Below are 16459 nucleotides of genomic sequence, written 5' to 3' on the forward strand. Positions count from 1 at the left end.
CTTTGTTAGGACACAGGACTATTGCTCCTCATATATACTATATACTACAAACTGCCAAGAAATCTAAAATACCCAAATAAAGCAGTTTGTAAAAAAAAAAAAAAAAAAAAAGGAGCAAGGAATGTCTGTCTGAGAGCCATCTGTGTTACTGCAGCAAATGGCATTCACAGTAGGAAATTCTCCATATTTAAAATAGGAAAATTAGTATTAGATCAAGTTGAAGATTAAAAACAAAACTACCAGCACCAAATACTCCAAACATTATTCAGATCCACACAAGTCATAAGGTCAGCCCCCAGCTCATGCCATTTTAGAAATGTTCATGTCAGGAACCAGTCTCCTAGTTTGTGAGCTCCAAAAAGCACGTATTCAGGCTCTGCTTTGAAACCATGTGATTTAGAAATGTATTTATTTTTAGAAGGAACCTGCTTTTTCTTCTTTTTTTTTTCTAAATGGCTAACAAACTAACTTTTTTTTTTTCCAAACAATCAAACAAACAAACATACACACACTTCCAAAATTCCTTTTACTTAAATTGAGTTGCCTTAAAGTTGGTCTGACCAAAGTTGTGAAGTCTAGGCTAATTCTCTGCATGCCCCTAATAGTCAGCAGAAGCAGAAAGCACTGCCAAATAATATTTCCCAGGCTTCAGACACCTCTCATGTTTGCATAAACTGCTCCCTGGAAGCATCTACCTTTCTCCAGTGCGCTGGGATGACAAATTTAAACTAGATGCTTAACTGTAGGCAGCCAAGCACAATTGAGGTAAATCCCATCCTCGAGCAGTTCTAGTTAACTAGGTGAACTGGCAAGATGAGAAAAGTTTCATGACATTTTTAGGGGAAAAAATACTTGTAAAAACAGCCAAGGATTTCAATACTGAAGGTTAACATGCTAGTCTTACTGCATCAGCATGTGCCTCATGCCCCTCACCCCCATTCTGGCATGAGCTCTACAGACAGCTTCTGGTTGTATCTTTGAATTTCCCAGCATTTACTGGTCTGTCACCACTTTAATGTTCTTTAAACATAATTTGTGGCATTTTCCAATACTCATCTTCCCTGGTTCCCAAGAAATGTCTGACCTATTTATGGTCCATTGTTAAAGAGAGCTGGGGAGAGTTAAGCAAGTTTCCTGGTTTGTTCTCCACAAACAGTTTGGTTTTCCTTTGTGCTCTGAAGTAAATAAGTTTAACTGTGTTTAAAACCACAAATATACAATACTGTCGCCCACACATTCCCAAAGGGTGAACATTATGTCTGAAGTCCTATGGTTTAGGATACTCAGTATATATTTTACTCCTCTCTCCTCTGGAACTGAAGCTTGGGAGATACAGTAGGAGAATACATGTTCCTCTTCCTTTAACTTTTTTCTCTTTGCCATCTACCACTGCCCCTGCCACTGATACAGTGCTGAGCTAGAAGGATCTTTGCTCTGTGTCAATATTCAGTTCTCATGCCCACAGAAAGGAACTAGCTAACTTGGTTACGTACCAGTATTCCCCTATATTGTTGCCATCTCAAGAAATAGGTTTTAAGGGACAAAAAATGTCACTGCATGTCAAAACCTGCCCTCTGAACCCCACCTCTGGTCTTGACCTCTGGTTCCCCAGCACCGCCAGGATCTTCATTTTGGACTGGGACCAGCTCTCTGAATCACCGTGACTCTATTTTGCAATTGGAGTGATTCAATGGACGCTGCATGGGCCTGGGTTCATGGCCAAAGAAAATCTGCCCCTGACCTCTATGACTCCAGGATTATGGGATGTATTCCTGTCTACACTGCTGACCCATGGCCTCACCTGAGGAACCCTCTCCACCTTTCCCTAGCACGCTTTCTCCTCTCATGCCAACAGATTATACTTTCTTCAAAGCACAGTCTGTCCAGTATTTGCATGCAAAGCACCTGGGAGAGGTAAGTTATTAGCATCAAAAGATATTAAAAATAAAGACAGCAATTCTGGAAGCCTCTGAGCCCCAAACTGTTGATGGTTTCGGGGAGTATTCGGGGGAAGCATCATTATATGATCCCCCGGATGCTTTTTATGTATGTCTGCCATTGCCCAGCGCCAAACATAAGATACAGAGCTAGATGAACCTCCATGTCTCACCCACTTAGGCTATTTTGATACTCTAACCTCAGGTGAGAACACTTTGTGCATTAACAACTAACATGCCAAGAAATAAGGATTTGTAAATATGGGTTACCTACATTTCTAAGCATATTTTTCAGATATAAATCCTGAGCAAGTCATTAACTTGTGATCTGGAGATGAACCTGCCAGCCAAAATCCCAGATCCAACTTCCTTTTCCAGTATTTGATAAATTGAGATCTGGAGCTGGATAGAAAAGTAGCAACAGGACCCTTTTTACCAAGGGATTTTCAAGTGAATCAGTGTGGTATTTGGCAACTGCATTAGCTGTTTTATATAAACTCCTACTTGTCAGCTGGGACATGCTGTGGATTGGATTAAAACCTGAATTACAGATATTCAGAATGGAGGGAGGTGCGTGTCCTTCAAAATCCAAAACACATTTACTTCGAGTATGTACAACAAGCCTCTTTCTGTGGTTTGCTAATATATTCTAGACATTCTTGTGTGATACAGCATCATTTCACACACTGAAGAGTGCCAGGTTACTTTCTTTTTTTGAAAAGTGACATTTTATAAGAAGATGTCATTAGTCTGAGTCACTAGTTTATTTTTGCATGCTTGAGCTCTGGTTTGTGGTTAGGGAAATGGTGACAATCAGCCATAAATTTAACTTGGACTCTGTGTGAGAAGGACCATTAGGACAGGAATGAAAAATAATAATAATAATAATCTTACCCACTGAAGGTAATGAATGGCTTTCAGTGGGAACAGAACCCTCAAGGTATCTATATTTTCAAAAGTGACCAGTGACTTTGCATGACTCAATACTGGGCATCCAGATGCTGATTAATAAGTCTTGGTTTTCAGAAAGAGGGTGCCTACCCATTTTTTTAAAAAATGAGTCAGGCTTCTAGAATAAGCATGCAAAAAGAAAGATTTCCAAAATCAATAATAAACATCAAAAGCAAAACAAAAAAAGTCACAGAATTTGATTCAGCAGCATAAAAAAATCAGCCTCTGTTTTTGTGCTGTACAAAGGTAAAAGAACTGATGTTTCAGTGCTTCATCTTTTCTTAATAGAAAAGAAAGAAGTTGTTTCCAGCTGACTCTGTGCAGCTGGAGGAATGTTCTTGGCAGGAAAATGTTTGAAGAAATAGCTCATTTTAAGCAAATATTGTGGAATATTTATAAGAAACTAATTTTGTCTTCATAATCATGCGTGTTTGTCCTGAAACTCGACTCTTGGAATTACAACCCCCCACCCCCCATCCCCCGCCCCCAACAAGAGAGAGAAACAGCAGAGGATTTTATCAGCAGCTCAGATTTGGAATATTTGCAGCAATGCACAGAACCAGAGTGCTGGGTAAAAACTGTAAATAACAAATCCTCCTGTTTGTGGACTGGGCAAACAGAAGGCAGAGTCTATCTCACAAACAGACTATTTACTGGGAGTTGTCTGTCCAGATTCAGCATGTGCACGATATATCAATATTATTTGTCTACCAGTTATGAAAGTCCCTTGAAAAAAAAAGCAATAGATGGTCCATTTTACTGTATTCTAAAAATATCAATGGTGGCTCTTAAAGTCGTTTTTATGAAATAATATGGGAGTTAAGGATTAATTGAACCCACTGGCTTAGGGTATCTGCATTTTTGCACAAAATTAATGTGACAAATTAAGTTTTTATTTAGTTCTCCCTGGCTGAGAAAGGTTGTAATTATGTTAGAGTGTTTACAACTAAAATATATGTTTAAATAATAAATATGTGTTTCAGAAACCATTTTAAACCTCCTTTTTTAACACAGTCAACTCCATTTCAAGCATATAAATATTTCAATTACAAAACTTGAATACATGTAAAATAAATTAAAAATATATTATTTACATTTCAAATTATTTATAACATATGCTGCTTGACAGCAACAAATACACCCTTAAAATGAACAATGTTTTTTGGCTTCAAATTTTGCTTCTGAACTGTGGTAGGATTTATACTTTAAATATCCATGCGTCTCAGGTACTTACATGGATTTTGCTATAATAAAATCTGAGTAATATAGAACCTTTAGGATAATTATCTTCCCAGCACCTCTCTGAAGAAGGTGACTAATCTTATTATAATGTTCAAGAAAGGGAATTGAACTTTAAGCAGATTATGTGATTTGCCCAAGGTCCCATGCAAAGTCTGTGGCAAAATGATGCTTAATTTAAATATTAGACTTCATCTCCCAAACCACTTGCAATTACAATTTGAAGTGATGCTAGACAAATCCATGTGAACATACTTTGCAACACTCATTATTTTTCTTTAGTTTCCTGCTGTCTAGTTTTGTTTTGGATTTTTTGCAGCTTAGGGAAACAACAGGATGAAATTGAGAGTTCTTCTTGAATTCAATTACAAAATAATTTGCCCAGGTTTGCTCAAAACCAGGCCTGACTGGCAGCTTTGGGTGAACCTGCTCCAGGTTTGAAATTGTACTGAATTTCAGAAATCAGTAGTTCAATTCTACACTCTATTAAAGTAAAACAAAAATATTCTTCCTGAGTATCAAAAACGTGCCAGACATTTTTAGACATGGGAAGGCAAATGAACAAATTTTGTATGTGGCTTGTATGTGTAATTTGAATTATTTATAGATCACTGTTATTTAGGGATCACTCAGCTCATGCCTTTCTGCGCTTGTTTACTATGTTTGTCTCCTTCTTTTAGAAGTAATTTATTTTCCCCTATAGACTTTCTATCGCTCCAATAGGTTATGAAACCGAGAAGCAATTCTTTAAGGGAGAGACAGTGAAACAGTTTGGAGTCAAAGCCTACTCGCAGCCCATTATAGCATTCACAGCAAACACAGACTTTGATCTGGAGCCCCTCTAACGTTATTAATTTTATGGCAAGGACTTGTGACCATCGTCAACAATATTTTTACCAGCTCTCACTTACCTGAGGTTAGAAACTGCCAATTAAAGGCTTCCACTAATAAATAGAATCAAGATTTATAATGAAAGATCCAATTCTGCAGTACCAAAACCAGAGCAATTTCCTCCCAGCCTCTTCACCTTTCCTTTTTAAATGTCTGTAGCCATAATGGCTTCAATCCTAACACACAAAATGCTTACACTGGACCCAGGGGGCACTTTCATGATCACATAAGGGCTTCAGAATAGGGCTCATTTAAAATATCTCCTTTTCTGGAATGCCCTTTCATCCACACTTGTCCTCAAGTGGAAGAATGAGAGAGACAGAGAGAGCAGTGAAGCCTATGAAGGACATTAGAGGATACTCTTCATATGGAAAGAAAAAAAAAAAAAGCTGCCATATGTGCAACAGAATCAGTAGGGAGAATGCACTGGATATGAATTAAACTATAATATTGATTTGGTATAAGATATAAGGCAAAAGATCAGAAGATGAAATGTCATTAGGTAAGCTAGTTTGGAAATTCTGGTTTGTCTGTTAGCTTGTTTATTTTAGTACTAAACTCCTGAATATAACAATTTCTTATAAAACTTCCCATATCCTTTTGGAAAGCCATAAAGGCAACACTTGAACCTTTCTTTTGAGCTGCCTTTCCATGCTAGGGAAGCCAGTGGGAACTTTGTCCTGCATACTGGAACTGGCCATTTAGGTGGTGCTGCCTGGGATTTAATATTCCACAGGCTGTGGGGGAATATCAGACTCCATGTTTAATAATGTTCCAGGAGAAGAGAGGATTTAGGAAGCTGGGAGAAACAGCAACAGAAAGAAAAGAAAAAAAAAAAAAAAGAGAAACAAGCGAACAAACAAAATGGGTTACTCTGAAACTATAGAAGAGCTCACTAGATATGGTAAGTCTGTATTTTCCACTGTGGATACAAGACTGTATATTCAGCTGCAATTATGTGGCTAGTACTTACACCAAGCACCCATACTTTTATTCATACATTTTATTCAAAGGTGCTGAATTTCTGCAGCCTCCACCTCATTTAGCTGCAGCTACAAGTAGCCAGTTTCCCTAGAAAATAGGGCCTAAACGCTTGTCTCCTGTTGGCCCTTAGCTATTGTAGTGCTAAATGCAGAATTATTCAGTCATTTATCCTTTCCTTTTCTTAGAGTAAAAGACACTGAGCTAAATTCTGGGCCATTGAGAGGAGATGGAAATCCCCTGGCTATAATGTACTGCTGCCACAGGTAAATTTGACTAATTATTTTCATAAAACTGAATGAGGAAAGGATTCACATCTAAAAATTTGTTGCTGATTTAGCATGTGGCATAGAAAAAGGACAGGCTAGCTATAAGCTAGACAAAGCTATTAGACATTACCGTTCAGACAACACCTACCTCACTCCAAACCAGCATGGTGCCGAATATGACCTGTAACCCATCAAAGAAATTGTCTCCTATGATGATGACAGTGGCACCTCCTGTAGTCCATCCTTCACTTGGACTGATGGCTTTGATACATGGTGTAGCTGCTTTTCAACACACATGAAAAAGAGAAGTATTCTGCTGTTAGAACCAGATTTTAATGATAGAAGACTTGAGAAAAATAAAATAAAAGGAGCTTTCATTTTCTCCCCTTACTAACACAAAGATTTCAGCAATCGTGTTCTTTCTAGTACATGTGCATGACCTCAAACTGTATCTTTGAAAGCATTTTTTTAATCAATTAATTTGTTTAGTTTTGTTATCCGCATAAAAACGCACACACACACTTTAAGCCTACATCAAGAACAACAAAAAATCATAGCATAATAGGCAGAGATCAATTGAAAATTAGAACAAATCCAGGCCCTATCTTTATTCTACATGAAATGCGGAATACCTGAGTTAATAAAACAACCTCCAGTGAGCTTGCTTTATTATTCATCATAACCTAAATTACTCAGGGAAACTCCCATAAATATTATGGAAAATATTGGCTAAATAACAAAGGGTGTAACCTTCAGTATTTCTTTAAGTCTTTTGCAATGAGATCCAGTTTATTCTAGTATTAAACCACCCTGCCCTGCTAAATGCTTTAGCAACTACAAATAAAAAAAAATAAATAAATAAATAAATAAAATAAAATAAACCACAACCCTGCCACCTAGTCACTCTGGTTATGTTGCATCTACTGGATAATTAAGAAATGTGTGCAATGTATTTTGCCTTATTCATAGAGTCTGTTCCCACTTTCATTAGCCACTTTCTTGGCATCATATGTATTAAGTGCCTCCTGAGGGGATGTTGAAAACTCAAGCAGAACTCAAACCAGTAAACTCAAATCTAGGTGTAAGATCATCTGTATTAAGCATATGTAAGCAGGAGCATTGTCAACTTTATATATTGGTGGGATAGGGCAATATAAACATCCACAGACTTATTCTCCTCTGCAATATTGGAATACATCATAATTTAACTGTCTTGAATTCGGTAGAATAACACTACTGTAAAAACAATCTGAATAAGCCAAAAAGCCCTGGATGATTCTCAGCTGTCAAGTCTCAGGTTGGCCTTACAGGTTGATGAAAACAAGTAATTCCAACTCAAATACCACCCACTTCTCCTTGCTAAAACTGCAGGAGGGAGAAATATGACACTGTGCCATTAGGTACTGCTTTAAGTAAAAAGGGTATCTCCACAATTTCATTAGCTACAAGAAACGGATACCTTAAGGAGCAACAAAACTCCATCCGTCAGCCTCAATGTTGAAAAGACTGATACTTTCCTTTAGCTGTGAACCTATGCCTCCGCTCACAAAAGAGGCTGGATCCACTGAAAACACAAGAAGGGCTGTGCCATTGCCTGCTCTGAGGCTTGCAATGTCATTCAGGTGTCAATCAGCAGGACTTCATTAGCTACATATAAATATCTGCATATATACCTCTTGTAAGGTTGCTGGCATTTGGTTGTCCATTGCCACTTGGTCAAAAGGCTGTCTGAGCTGCTTATTTGGCTTGTAACGCTGAGTATTTGCTGACATACCCAAGGGAGAGCACTCAGGTACTTTATCGGGTAAGGACTTGCTAGGAAAACAGGGGTGTGAAAGCCACCCGCACATGAGCACAACCCAGGGAAACACCCTTGCACCCATGAATTACTTAACGTGGTTGCATGGTGGCACAGCCCTTGTTCTGCTTTCCTCTAAATGTAAAGACAGTAAATTAAGAAATTCACAGAAGTCTGCTTTAAAATGCTCCAGCAACAAAATGTTTAAGAGATACTGTGCATCTTTATGATTATTTAATGAAGTTCTGGCTGGTTGAGCTGATGGCAAGAATCAGTGAGGCTGGTGAGAAGCTTCCTTCAAGCCCCTGGGCAGGACAGGCGGGCACGAAGCTGGGGAGCAGGAGCGAGCTGGAAAGGGAGCTGTTGAGTCACCCTGAACAGCAAGCGTTTCTGTGGGCACTGCTACAGTGATGGAGAGCATGTGCAGTGAGCAAACAGACCCTGTTCCTACCTACAAAAGGTTGTAAGTGTCAGGCACAAAGTTTTCCACTACTTAAGCTGATGGGGATGCCAGCTCCAGCGAAAAACACAAACACACACAAAAAAATCACTACTCTGCTTCAAACTTGGCAGAGCACAGCCGTTAACTTTTACATGAGCTAACAAAAGAAACATCCTAACATTGCCATCATGAAAATGCAGCGCACACACAGAAGTAACTTCAATATGTTTAATTTGGATTCAAGTTACTTGCATAAAACTGTACATAAAACCATTGCAAAGTCCAAACCAAATGCTTTCCTTTCACAGCAATGGATTTACAGTGAAAGCAGCTTTTCAAAATGCCATCTAGGCCTTTCATAGAATCAAAGCTTTTCGTAAATAAAAAATAAAATCACTTCCAAATTACACCCTTTCCAGTATTTCCAGTTGATTGTGGACACACACACCACAATAAAACCCAAAGATAATCAGTTTCCCATGTGTTAGAGAACAAGCTACTTTTCTTAAAGAGTATAGGCAACATTTCTTTCCTAAATACCAGTGAATAAAAGCTGTTTGAGACCATAAGCCATTAACAGAAAACATATGCAGGCTTCAAAATTATAGATTCAATTTATCTTTAAAATGAATGCAAAATACTGTTTTACAGTTGCAGGTCCCCCCTAAAGGTCTTGCTGCTCATCCTGCAATGTTCTTTGCAGTACCTACACTGCACTACTGAGTGCAAGATGCTGCACCCCATGTGTTGTTTGTGTATTCGAACCTGATCTTTTATACGTGTACGTGTTTAATATCAAATCTGTGCCAAGTCCCATCACGACCAGTGGGTCTTCAAGCAGATGCTCAGGTCCCTGTGCTGAATTGGGGCTGTGGGCTTTTCAATGGGATATGCTCACTCACCAAGTCAAGACAACCACGCACACGTGTAATTTTATTTAAATATAAAGCAAATGCACCTCAGTGAAACTGCTGGCAATGTCCCAGGACATCTCCTCTGAGGAGACAAAGTCAGGACTTGGTAGTTTAATAAGAAAGGCACTACCTGAGAAGCAAGGAGAGTGCTGTGTGCTCCCCCCAAAATTCAGGGTGTTATTTTCCCTTGAGACTGACACAAAAACCCAGGGGGAGTTCCCAGCTTTCCCCACACAGCTCCCCCTTTTATCTTAAAATGCAAATCTCTGTAAAGACTGGAAGGGCTGCATGAAGGTGCTGCCCCGCAAGGGAAGCCGCTCCGATGGCTGCATCCTAGTGACGCCCAAGGAGACACGCTGACGGAGGCACCCAGACTGCTACCTGTTTTTGGAGGCACAAAACATGTTTACACAATGACATCTTTGTGACAACCAGTGTTGTTTGGGACATTGGTCTTGCTAAACCTTTGTGCTTCCCAGGCCCTTTTCTTGGAGCACCAGGAAGGATGATGGAAGAATCGGGTCCCGGTTGCCAGCACTACCAGAGGTGACACTGGGAGGGGGCAGTGCTCTGACCTCAGCTCTGTTTACGCCCCTGGTACACATGTCTGGCCAGCTCAGGCCCTCGGCTCTTCATAGTTCTTCTGTTAATCATTTGGCACCTTTCAAAGTGCAGTCTGGAAGGTGTTTACTTCTGTGCAACCCTAGGAAAACAGAGCTAGGCAGAATAATCTTTTCATTGGAGACCTTAATTTTTTCACATTTTGTTATGGTCACAAGAGAAACCAAAGCACAGAACTTTTTTTTTTTTTTTTTCCTCAGCATGCAAGGCTCCAAAATTTTTATCTGAAATTAGCTATTACACTTTTTAACATTTTCAAGACAAAAAAAAAATTGTTTCAAAATATTATCACTTTAGGTGCCTTTCTGTAACACCAAAGCATCATTTATTTAAAAAAAAAAAAAAAAAAATGCAGTGAAAGACTTTAGGCCACTTCAAATAAAGGCAATGAACTAAACATTATTGATAACACAGACAGACTTTCACAGACAGTCCAGAGAAGAATTATAATAAAATGTAATAAATACGCATTCTTACATATATAAACTTTTTTTTTCTTCTTTTTAATGAACAGTTGGAATCTAACTATAACTGGAAACAAAAGAGTTTGGTAACTATCAGATAAGATTTAAAGAAACTCTCTGTTGCCTGGGTTTACTAAACCATATTCACTGTATGTTTTCCAAATTCTCTTGGACTAAAGAAAAACTATTACCCCTCCAACCTGCAGCTCCTCGCTGAAGGTGATGCGGCCACATCCTCCACCTGCTGGAATGGCCTAGCAGTTATGAGCCTTAATGAGCTGCTCTCCTTTGCATAATATCAAGACAACTCGGTGTTAACATCTGACATATTTTATTGCGCTGCTTCCGTGGTTTGAGTTAACCGACATAGATTTTAGAGGGAGAAGTCCCAAACTTATGGAAACCAATGGGAATTTTGCTTCTGACTTCAAAGCTAAGGTCTCTATCAATAAATTTTACGGATTTATGAGCAAAAGTATTTTTAATGAATTTCAAGAAGAACAATGTCCTTCTGAAATCTTCATCTTTCCTTAGCATATATGCTGTTAAAATCTTGCCGTCATCCATACAAAGTATGCTAGGTACCAACTTCAGCACATGGGTAGCTAAAAGGAAGTTTTTTGCTGTGTGTATGCACCAGCGTGTTCCAGTGTTCCCCTGCTCCCCTAGCTACCCATATACAGGGGATTTTTCTTCCTTCAAACTGTGACAATAAAATGATTACCCCGCCACAGTTTAGCATAATGGTTCAGAAATGCTTGTGGCATATTGCAGAGTTAAAGTGGAAATTATTAGGTAGCTCTTCTTTGTTATAATAATGATCACTCCACAAATAAAAGCTCTTCTCCCAAAGGTACTGCAAGGCACAAAATGCTAATTCTGAAGATTATGTGTGCGCTTTTATTAAATATTACTATGCCCTGTCTGTTTGAGGGCTTCACTGCTCTGATTGTTTTATGAGTGCCATGTTAATGTCAGCCCCATCTTGCTAGCAGCAGGCACACATTTTAGCTTTTGTATGAGAGTTGATCAAAGGCCGCGTGCTGAGGGAATTGCTGAGAAAACACGGACAAGCGATAAAAATCTAACAGATTAATTGGTTTAAATTTCATTTCAGGGCGTTGAACTTTGGCTCAGGACACTAATACTACACTACCAGCCAGGGCCTAATTACCACATTTCCAATTTGCCTCTGAACAATGCTTAGAAGGGAGAATAATAATGGTACTAATAATACTAATAACAATAATAATAACAAAACAACAGCACTAACGTCTCCTCGTAGCTTCCTGCACATGTTTAACAACCAACTTGTGTGCAGGCGATTGCAGGAGGAAATCCCTCTCCCCCCAACATCGCCATCCGTCTGCCTCCTGGGCATTTCTACCTGCCTCAAATAGCAACTGGAGACAGAAGCAGCAGCAGATGCCCTCAGGAGCATCGAACATCCAAAGCTGCAGAATCAATGAGCTGCTGATACAAGTCCCTTACAAACACACCCTGGACCTCTCCTATTCTTAATGAGGGACCCGCGTTTATAAGCAGAGAGCATTTTATCCCCCAACAGAAATGATCTATTCCATTGATAGAAAGCAGAGGCAGGGGGAAAAAAAACATATTTACCACAAAGTTTATGGGTGGCCTTGGAATAGGGGTTAATTGAGCTTAGAGGTACATTTTCACCGAGGTGAATTAGTGGGATGCACGGCTATCAGCAGGACTCTGGGACTGCTCTTATTCAGCTTCTGAAATGTATTTGCACTATGATTAATATCCAGTTTGTGCTAGTGACTGTAAGAATGACCTCGCCTGCAGTTTTTATCACAAAGTGTGGTTTCATTCTCCATTATTCCACAGATGAGGCTCTGACAACAGTTGCTGCATCACAACAGGAGTTTAAATGATGGGGTACATGCTTTTATTTTTCTTCTCTTTTAGAGTATTGTGACACACAAGGAGAGCTGCATAAAGCCAGTCAAAATTGGGATTTCAGAGAAAGAGTGAATTTATATCTTAGAGGAAGTACTGAAAATATTTGGAGTTTAACTTAATTTTCTTTTTTTTCCTTGGGTAAAACCCAATTCCAGGCTAACTATATAAATGTGCCACAGATTAAGGGTCTGACCCTGCAACCTGTTAAACACTTTTGCCAGGCTAACAATTTTCAGAGCATCAAGAAAAATCAGTATTAAGCACTCAAAACGATGACTATTCAAGTTGCAATTCAACAAACCACTTAAGTAAGCACTTAAAAACCCAGCTGAAAAAGTTGCAGAATAAGGAACATGATTTTTTTCAGATAGTTGGGCAGTGCTTTGCACAATGCTGCCAAGAGCTATGTAATGTATATGAAAATGGGTTTTCCCATTTCAAAAGACACTTAGGTTACATGTAGACCACCCCATGCAGTCCAGAGCTCATTCAACTTTGTACAAGAGCTAATAGCAGAAATACTAATGTCAATCTACCGATTTCAGGAACTGACAGGCTATGACTACTCAGCATTTCAGAGAATCAAACGGATAAAGCAGCAACCCAGTGCTAACTCCGGGATTTCTAAAGCTTTCCTGTATCATCTTGTGTAGATCCACCTACAGGTAGCCCATAGCCATTGAAATCATGCAGAGCTTGCACCTCTGAGGAGGGAAGTGTCCAGGAATGACCTGAACCTAAATTCTTTGCCCATGGCACTCTGGAGCCAAAGATGTGCACTGGAGTACATCCTTCAAGCATGCTGAAAAAGAGTGAACCCTAAAAAGTTTCTGTGCTGATGCAATTGTACCATGCCGTTGTGACGAGGCGTTGCTGGAGTCGTATCCAGCACAAGCAATTGAAAGCAACTGAACTGAAGTTTACCAAACCAGCCTGGATGGGAAATGTCTGCAGGACCAGCCCAAAGGGTTAGTCATAGGCTAACTTCAGGGAAAGGGAATGTGGCAAGTTTTTTACATATTGTACCAGAGCATTAAATCTTCACTCTCAAGCTAAACAATGCATTTGCTGTTTATCTTAGTAAAGTGATGATCTTCCTGCTTTCCTTTTTCATATCACAGCCTGCTCTCTCTCCTATTCTCTCCTGACGATAAGCAGCTGCTGTGCAGGAAACAGGGTAACAGAGGTTTCCCTCTCAAGGAGATAACTCATGCAGCTTTATGCAACACAGGCATGAGGATGTAATGCCCCACCACCCCTTCCCAGCTCCCTACTCTACAGCATCTCAATATTTGGGACTTACCGTTTACAAGCTGTAAAGATTACAACACCCAGCCAAAAATGGAAACCTCCCCCTGGTACTTCATGACGTCTGCACCGAACCAAAAATACATGCGTCGTGCAATCCCTCCAGACTGGGGGAAGGGAGGGAAGTTTCCCTTTGTTTCTGTTTTCAAGTAGTGAAATTAAAGGTATCGGCTGTGATTTTCTGCCTAACCGTTTGGATGCTGAGTTCTCATTAATGGGAATTGAAAATGTAAATTACCTGGCATAATATTCCACCTACAATCAATACCTAAGCCAGTGCTTCTCTTTCATCCTTGCTGATGCCTCAAATACCAAAGTTACATTTCACTGAGTCCTCTGTGTTTCTCTTTCCTTAAGGATATCCAAAGCTTTCAGTTGTTGATAGCTGTCTGAAACACTATTACACGGTGAAAGGACACAAATCTGAATAATGAGAGATCTGTTGCAAAAAATTCCCAAACATGCTATGCATTTTACTTAAAACATTTCCATAAAAAATAATAGCTGTAATCTCTATGTGACTGCAAGAAATGCATGTTCATTCTTTTTTTTAAACCCCTTCACATCACAGAGGAAGTTTTGGGGGGTTGGTTGGTTGGTTTTGACTTTTGGAGGTACTTCCTGCTTTCCAAAAATGAATAAAGCAGTAAGAGTCCTTACCTCGCTGCAACTCAGTAAAAATTGACCTCCAAAAGAAAGCTCAATCATCTTTGGCAAATAATAAATTCACCAAGAAAAACATAAGGTTGCAAAAACACTTGAAAATTTGGTTAAATTCAATATATAGCTATGACCAAAATATATACATATATTAATAATATATATGCAGTTACTATTGAAATATATATGCTATGTATATATTTCAAGAAGCCTAACAATTTTACTGTGATATTTTCAATGGACTCTTCTGACTTTATATTTCAGAATAAGATTTGCATTTCAAAATTTATTTTAAAAGAAGAAAAGGAAATTTCAAGTAGGTTTAAAACTATATTTTTTGCATTCATTATTTTTACCCCAAAGTTAGAAGATTATTATTTTGAGTCGGTCACAAAAGACTGGTTGTGTCTGCCCTCGACCAAGCATAGTACTCTGCCTGAACCGACGCAGCTACTCGCTCCAGCTCTAGGGCTGACACACTGTCTGGTACCCTGGGCAGCCCGGTTGTGCCAGGGATAAACACACAGGCTCAGAAGGAGAAACAGTACATCCAAAAGTATCACATAGGGTATACAAAACACTGGCAGTGCTTCCATCTCCTCAAATGGGGGCAAGTTTGCTCAGACCCAAGCGGCAGCCCAGTGACTGCTGCAGTGCACACTCCCCTCTCAGGATGCAGAGGCACGTTCTATCCCCAGGTGAGAGAAATGCTTCATGACGAGCCCCCAGATTATTGCACCTCCTTTTCCTCACTCCTTCTCCATCCAAGGTGCAGAGGAGTCACTCACAAAGATGCAGGAACAGTGTTTGTTTCTAAAAGACAGGACACTGAAAGCAGTAGCATGCAGAGGGCTAAGGTGTGATATACACACAAGATTGCGGTGCTTTATCTGAAGTTGGGCTTTAAAAGTTACATTAGTAAAACAATGAAAAAATCCTGTATGCCTCCCCTGTTTCACTTTCAACTGCTTCCTATTGATTTAACTTCCGCTGATAAAATTACAGGGCTCTGCTAAGCCAATATGACTATTTTAAAAACAATAAACATGTCCAGAAAGGAGACTGCATCTGTTTAAGTGCACTAAAGTTTAAAAATAGTCGCACTGATGCAATTTCTGGGTGAGGATGAAGCCAACCTTGCGAATGGAAGCCCAAAATGTGTAATATAAATCAACCCTAAAAGTTTGTCAAAACAAACATATCACCACATAGCTCACATACCCCAAACCCTATTTAACTGCCTGGTCCTTCAACGCTGCTAATTGGGGTCCTGAACCAGCGAAGCATTTTATAGGACAGGACCAGTCATTTGCTTAATGTTAACCCTATGGTTTACTGTTTTGCTGAATCCCAATCTAACAGAAGAGCAAGTGGGCACTATTTCCAAATTTATGCTTTGTTTAACCACTACCCCGGTTCCACTTACTCTATTTTTTGATGATGCAGGGATTGAATGAGGGCTATAGCAAGCAAACTGGGGAAAATTCTCTTTTTTAATTTCCTTATCAAAACTGTAAATCTCTCACAGCAAATCTTTCTAGAGGCAGAACACAGGCCTAGACAAAAGTTCTGAAGTCACATCATCTAGTCCCTGCAAGGTGTAAAAATCTCAGCGTCCCGAGGACAACAGCAAGTCTTGATGTTCAGATGTACACTGGCATGTTACGGCCACACTGGCAAGACTTAGTCAAAGATGCTCTGCAACGCACAGAAATTAACTAGATGAAACATGGAGTTCAATCTAAATCTAAATCGTCACTACCCCAAACTAAATACTAGCACTGATTAAACTTTAATCTACCTCCCCAAATCTGTTACAAGACCCCTGCTATGTTACACAGCACAACAGTAAGAAGTTCACCTGAGATGGATTCTACAACAAACGACTTATTTCATGTGGACAAAACCAGGAGCCCTGACTAAAATTAGTTTCTAGCTGAAGTCTCTTTGTTCAGCAGAATTGAGAAAGTCTGCCCACAACAGAGAGCTTGCAGTAATCGTCTTTCAGAAACAGAACAACCCGTGTAGAAACACAAAGCAGTTGTGGCAGGG

The 16459-nt window shown here is 39.5% G+C and overlaps 1 protein-coding gene across 16 annotated transcripts in view; it reads right to left on the reverse strand.

Moving 5' to 3' along the window:
- EBF1 (EBF transcription factor 1) overlaps positions 1-16459 on the reverse strand; it is a 312296-nt gene that overhangs the window by 105427 nt on the left and 190410 nt on the right. For 10 of the 16 annotated variants that reach the window (XM_083799058.1, XM_083799062.1, XM_083799055.1 and 7 more), the window contains one exon: positions 6417-6550. In XM_083799058.1, coding sequence (XP_083655184.1) covers positions 6417-6550 — 134 coding nt within the window. The remainder of the gene's footprint in view (positions 1-6416; positions 6551-16459) is intronic. The other 6 variants (XM_083799060.1, XM_083799056.1, XM_083799054.1 and 3 more) reach the window with 1 other exon arrangement.

This window comes from Anser anser (assembly GCF_964211835.1).
Source record: "Anser anser genome assembly, chromosome: 14".
NCBI lineage: Eukaryota > Metazoa > Chordata > Aves > Anseriformes > Anatidae > Anser > Anser anser.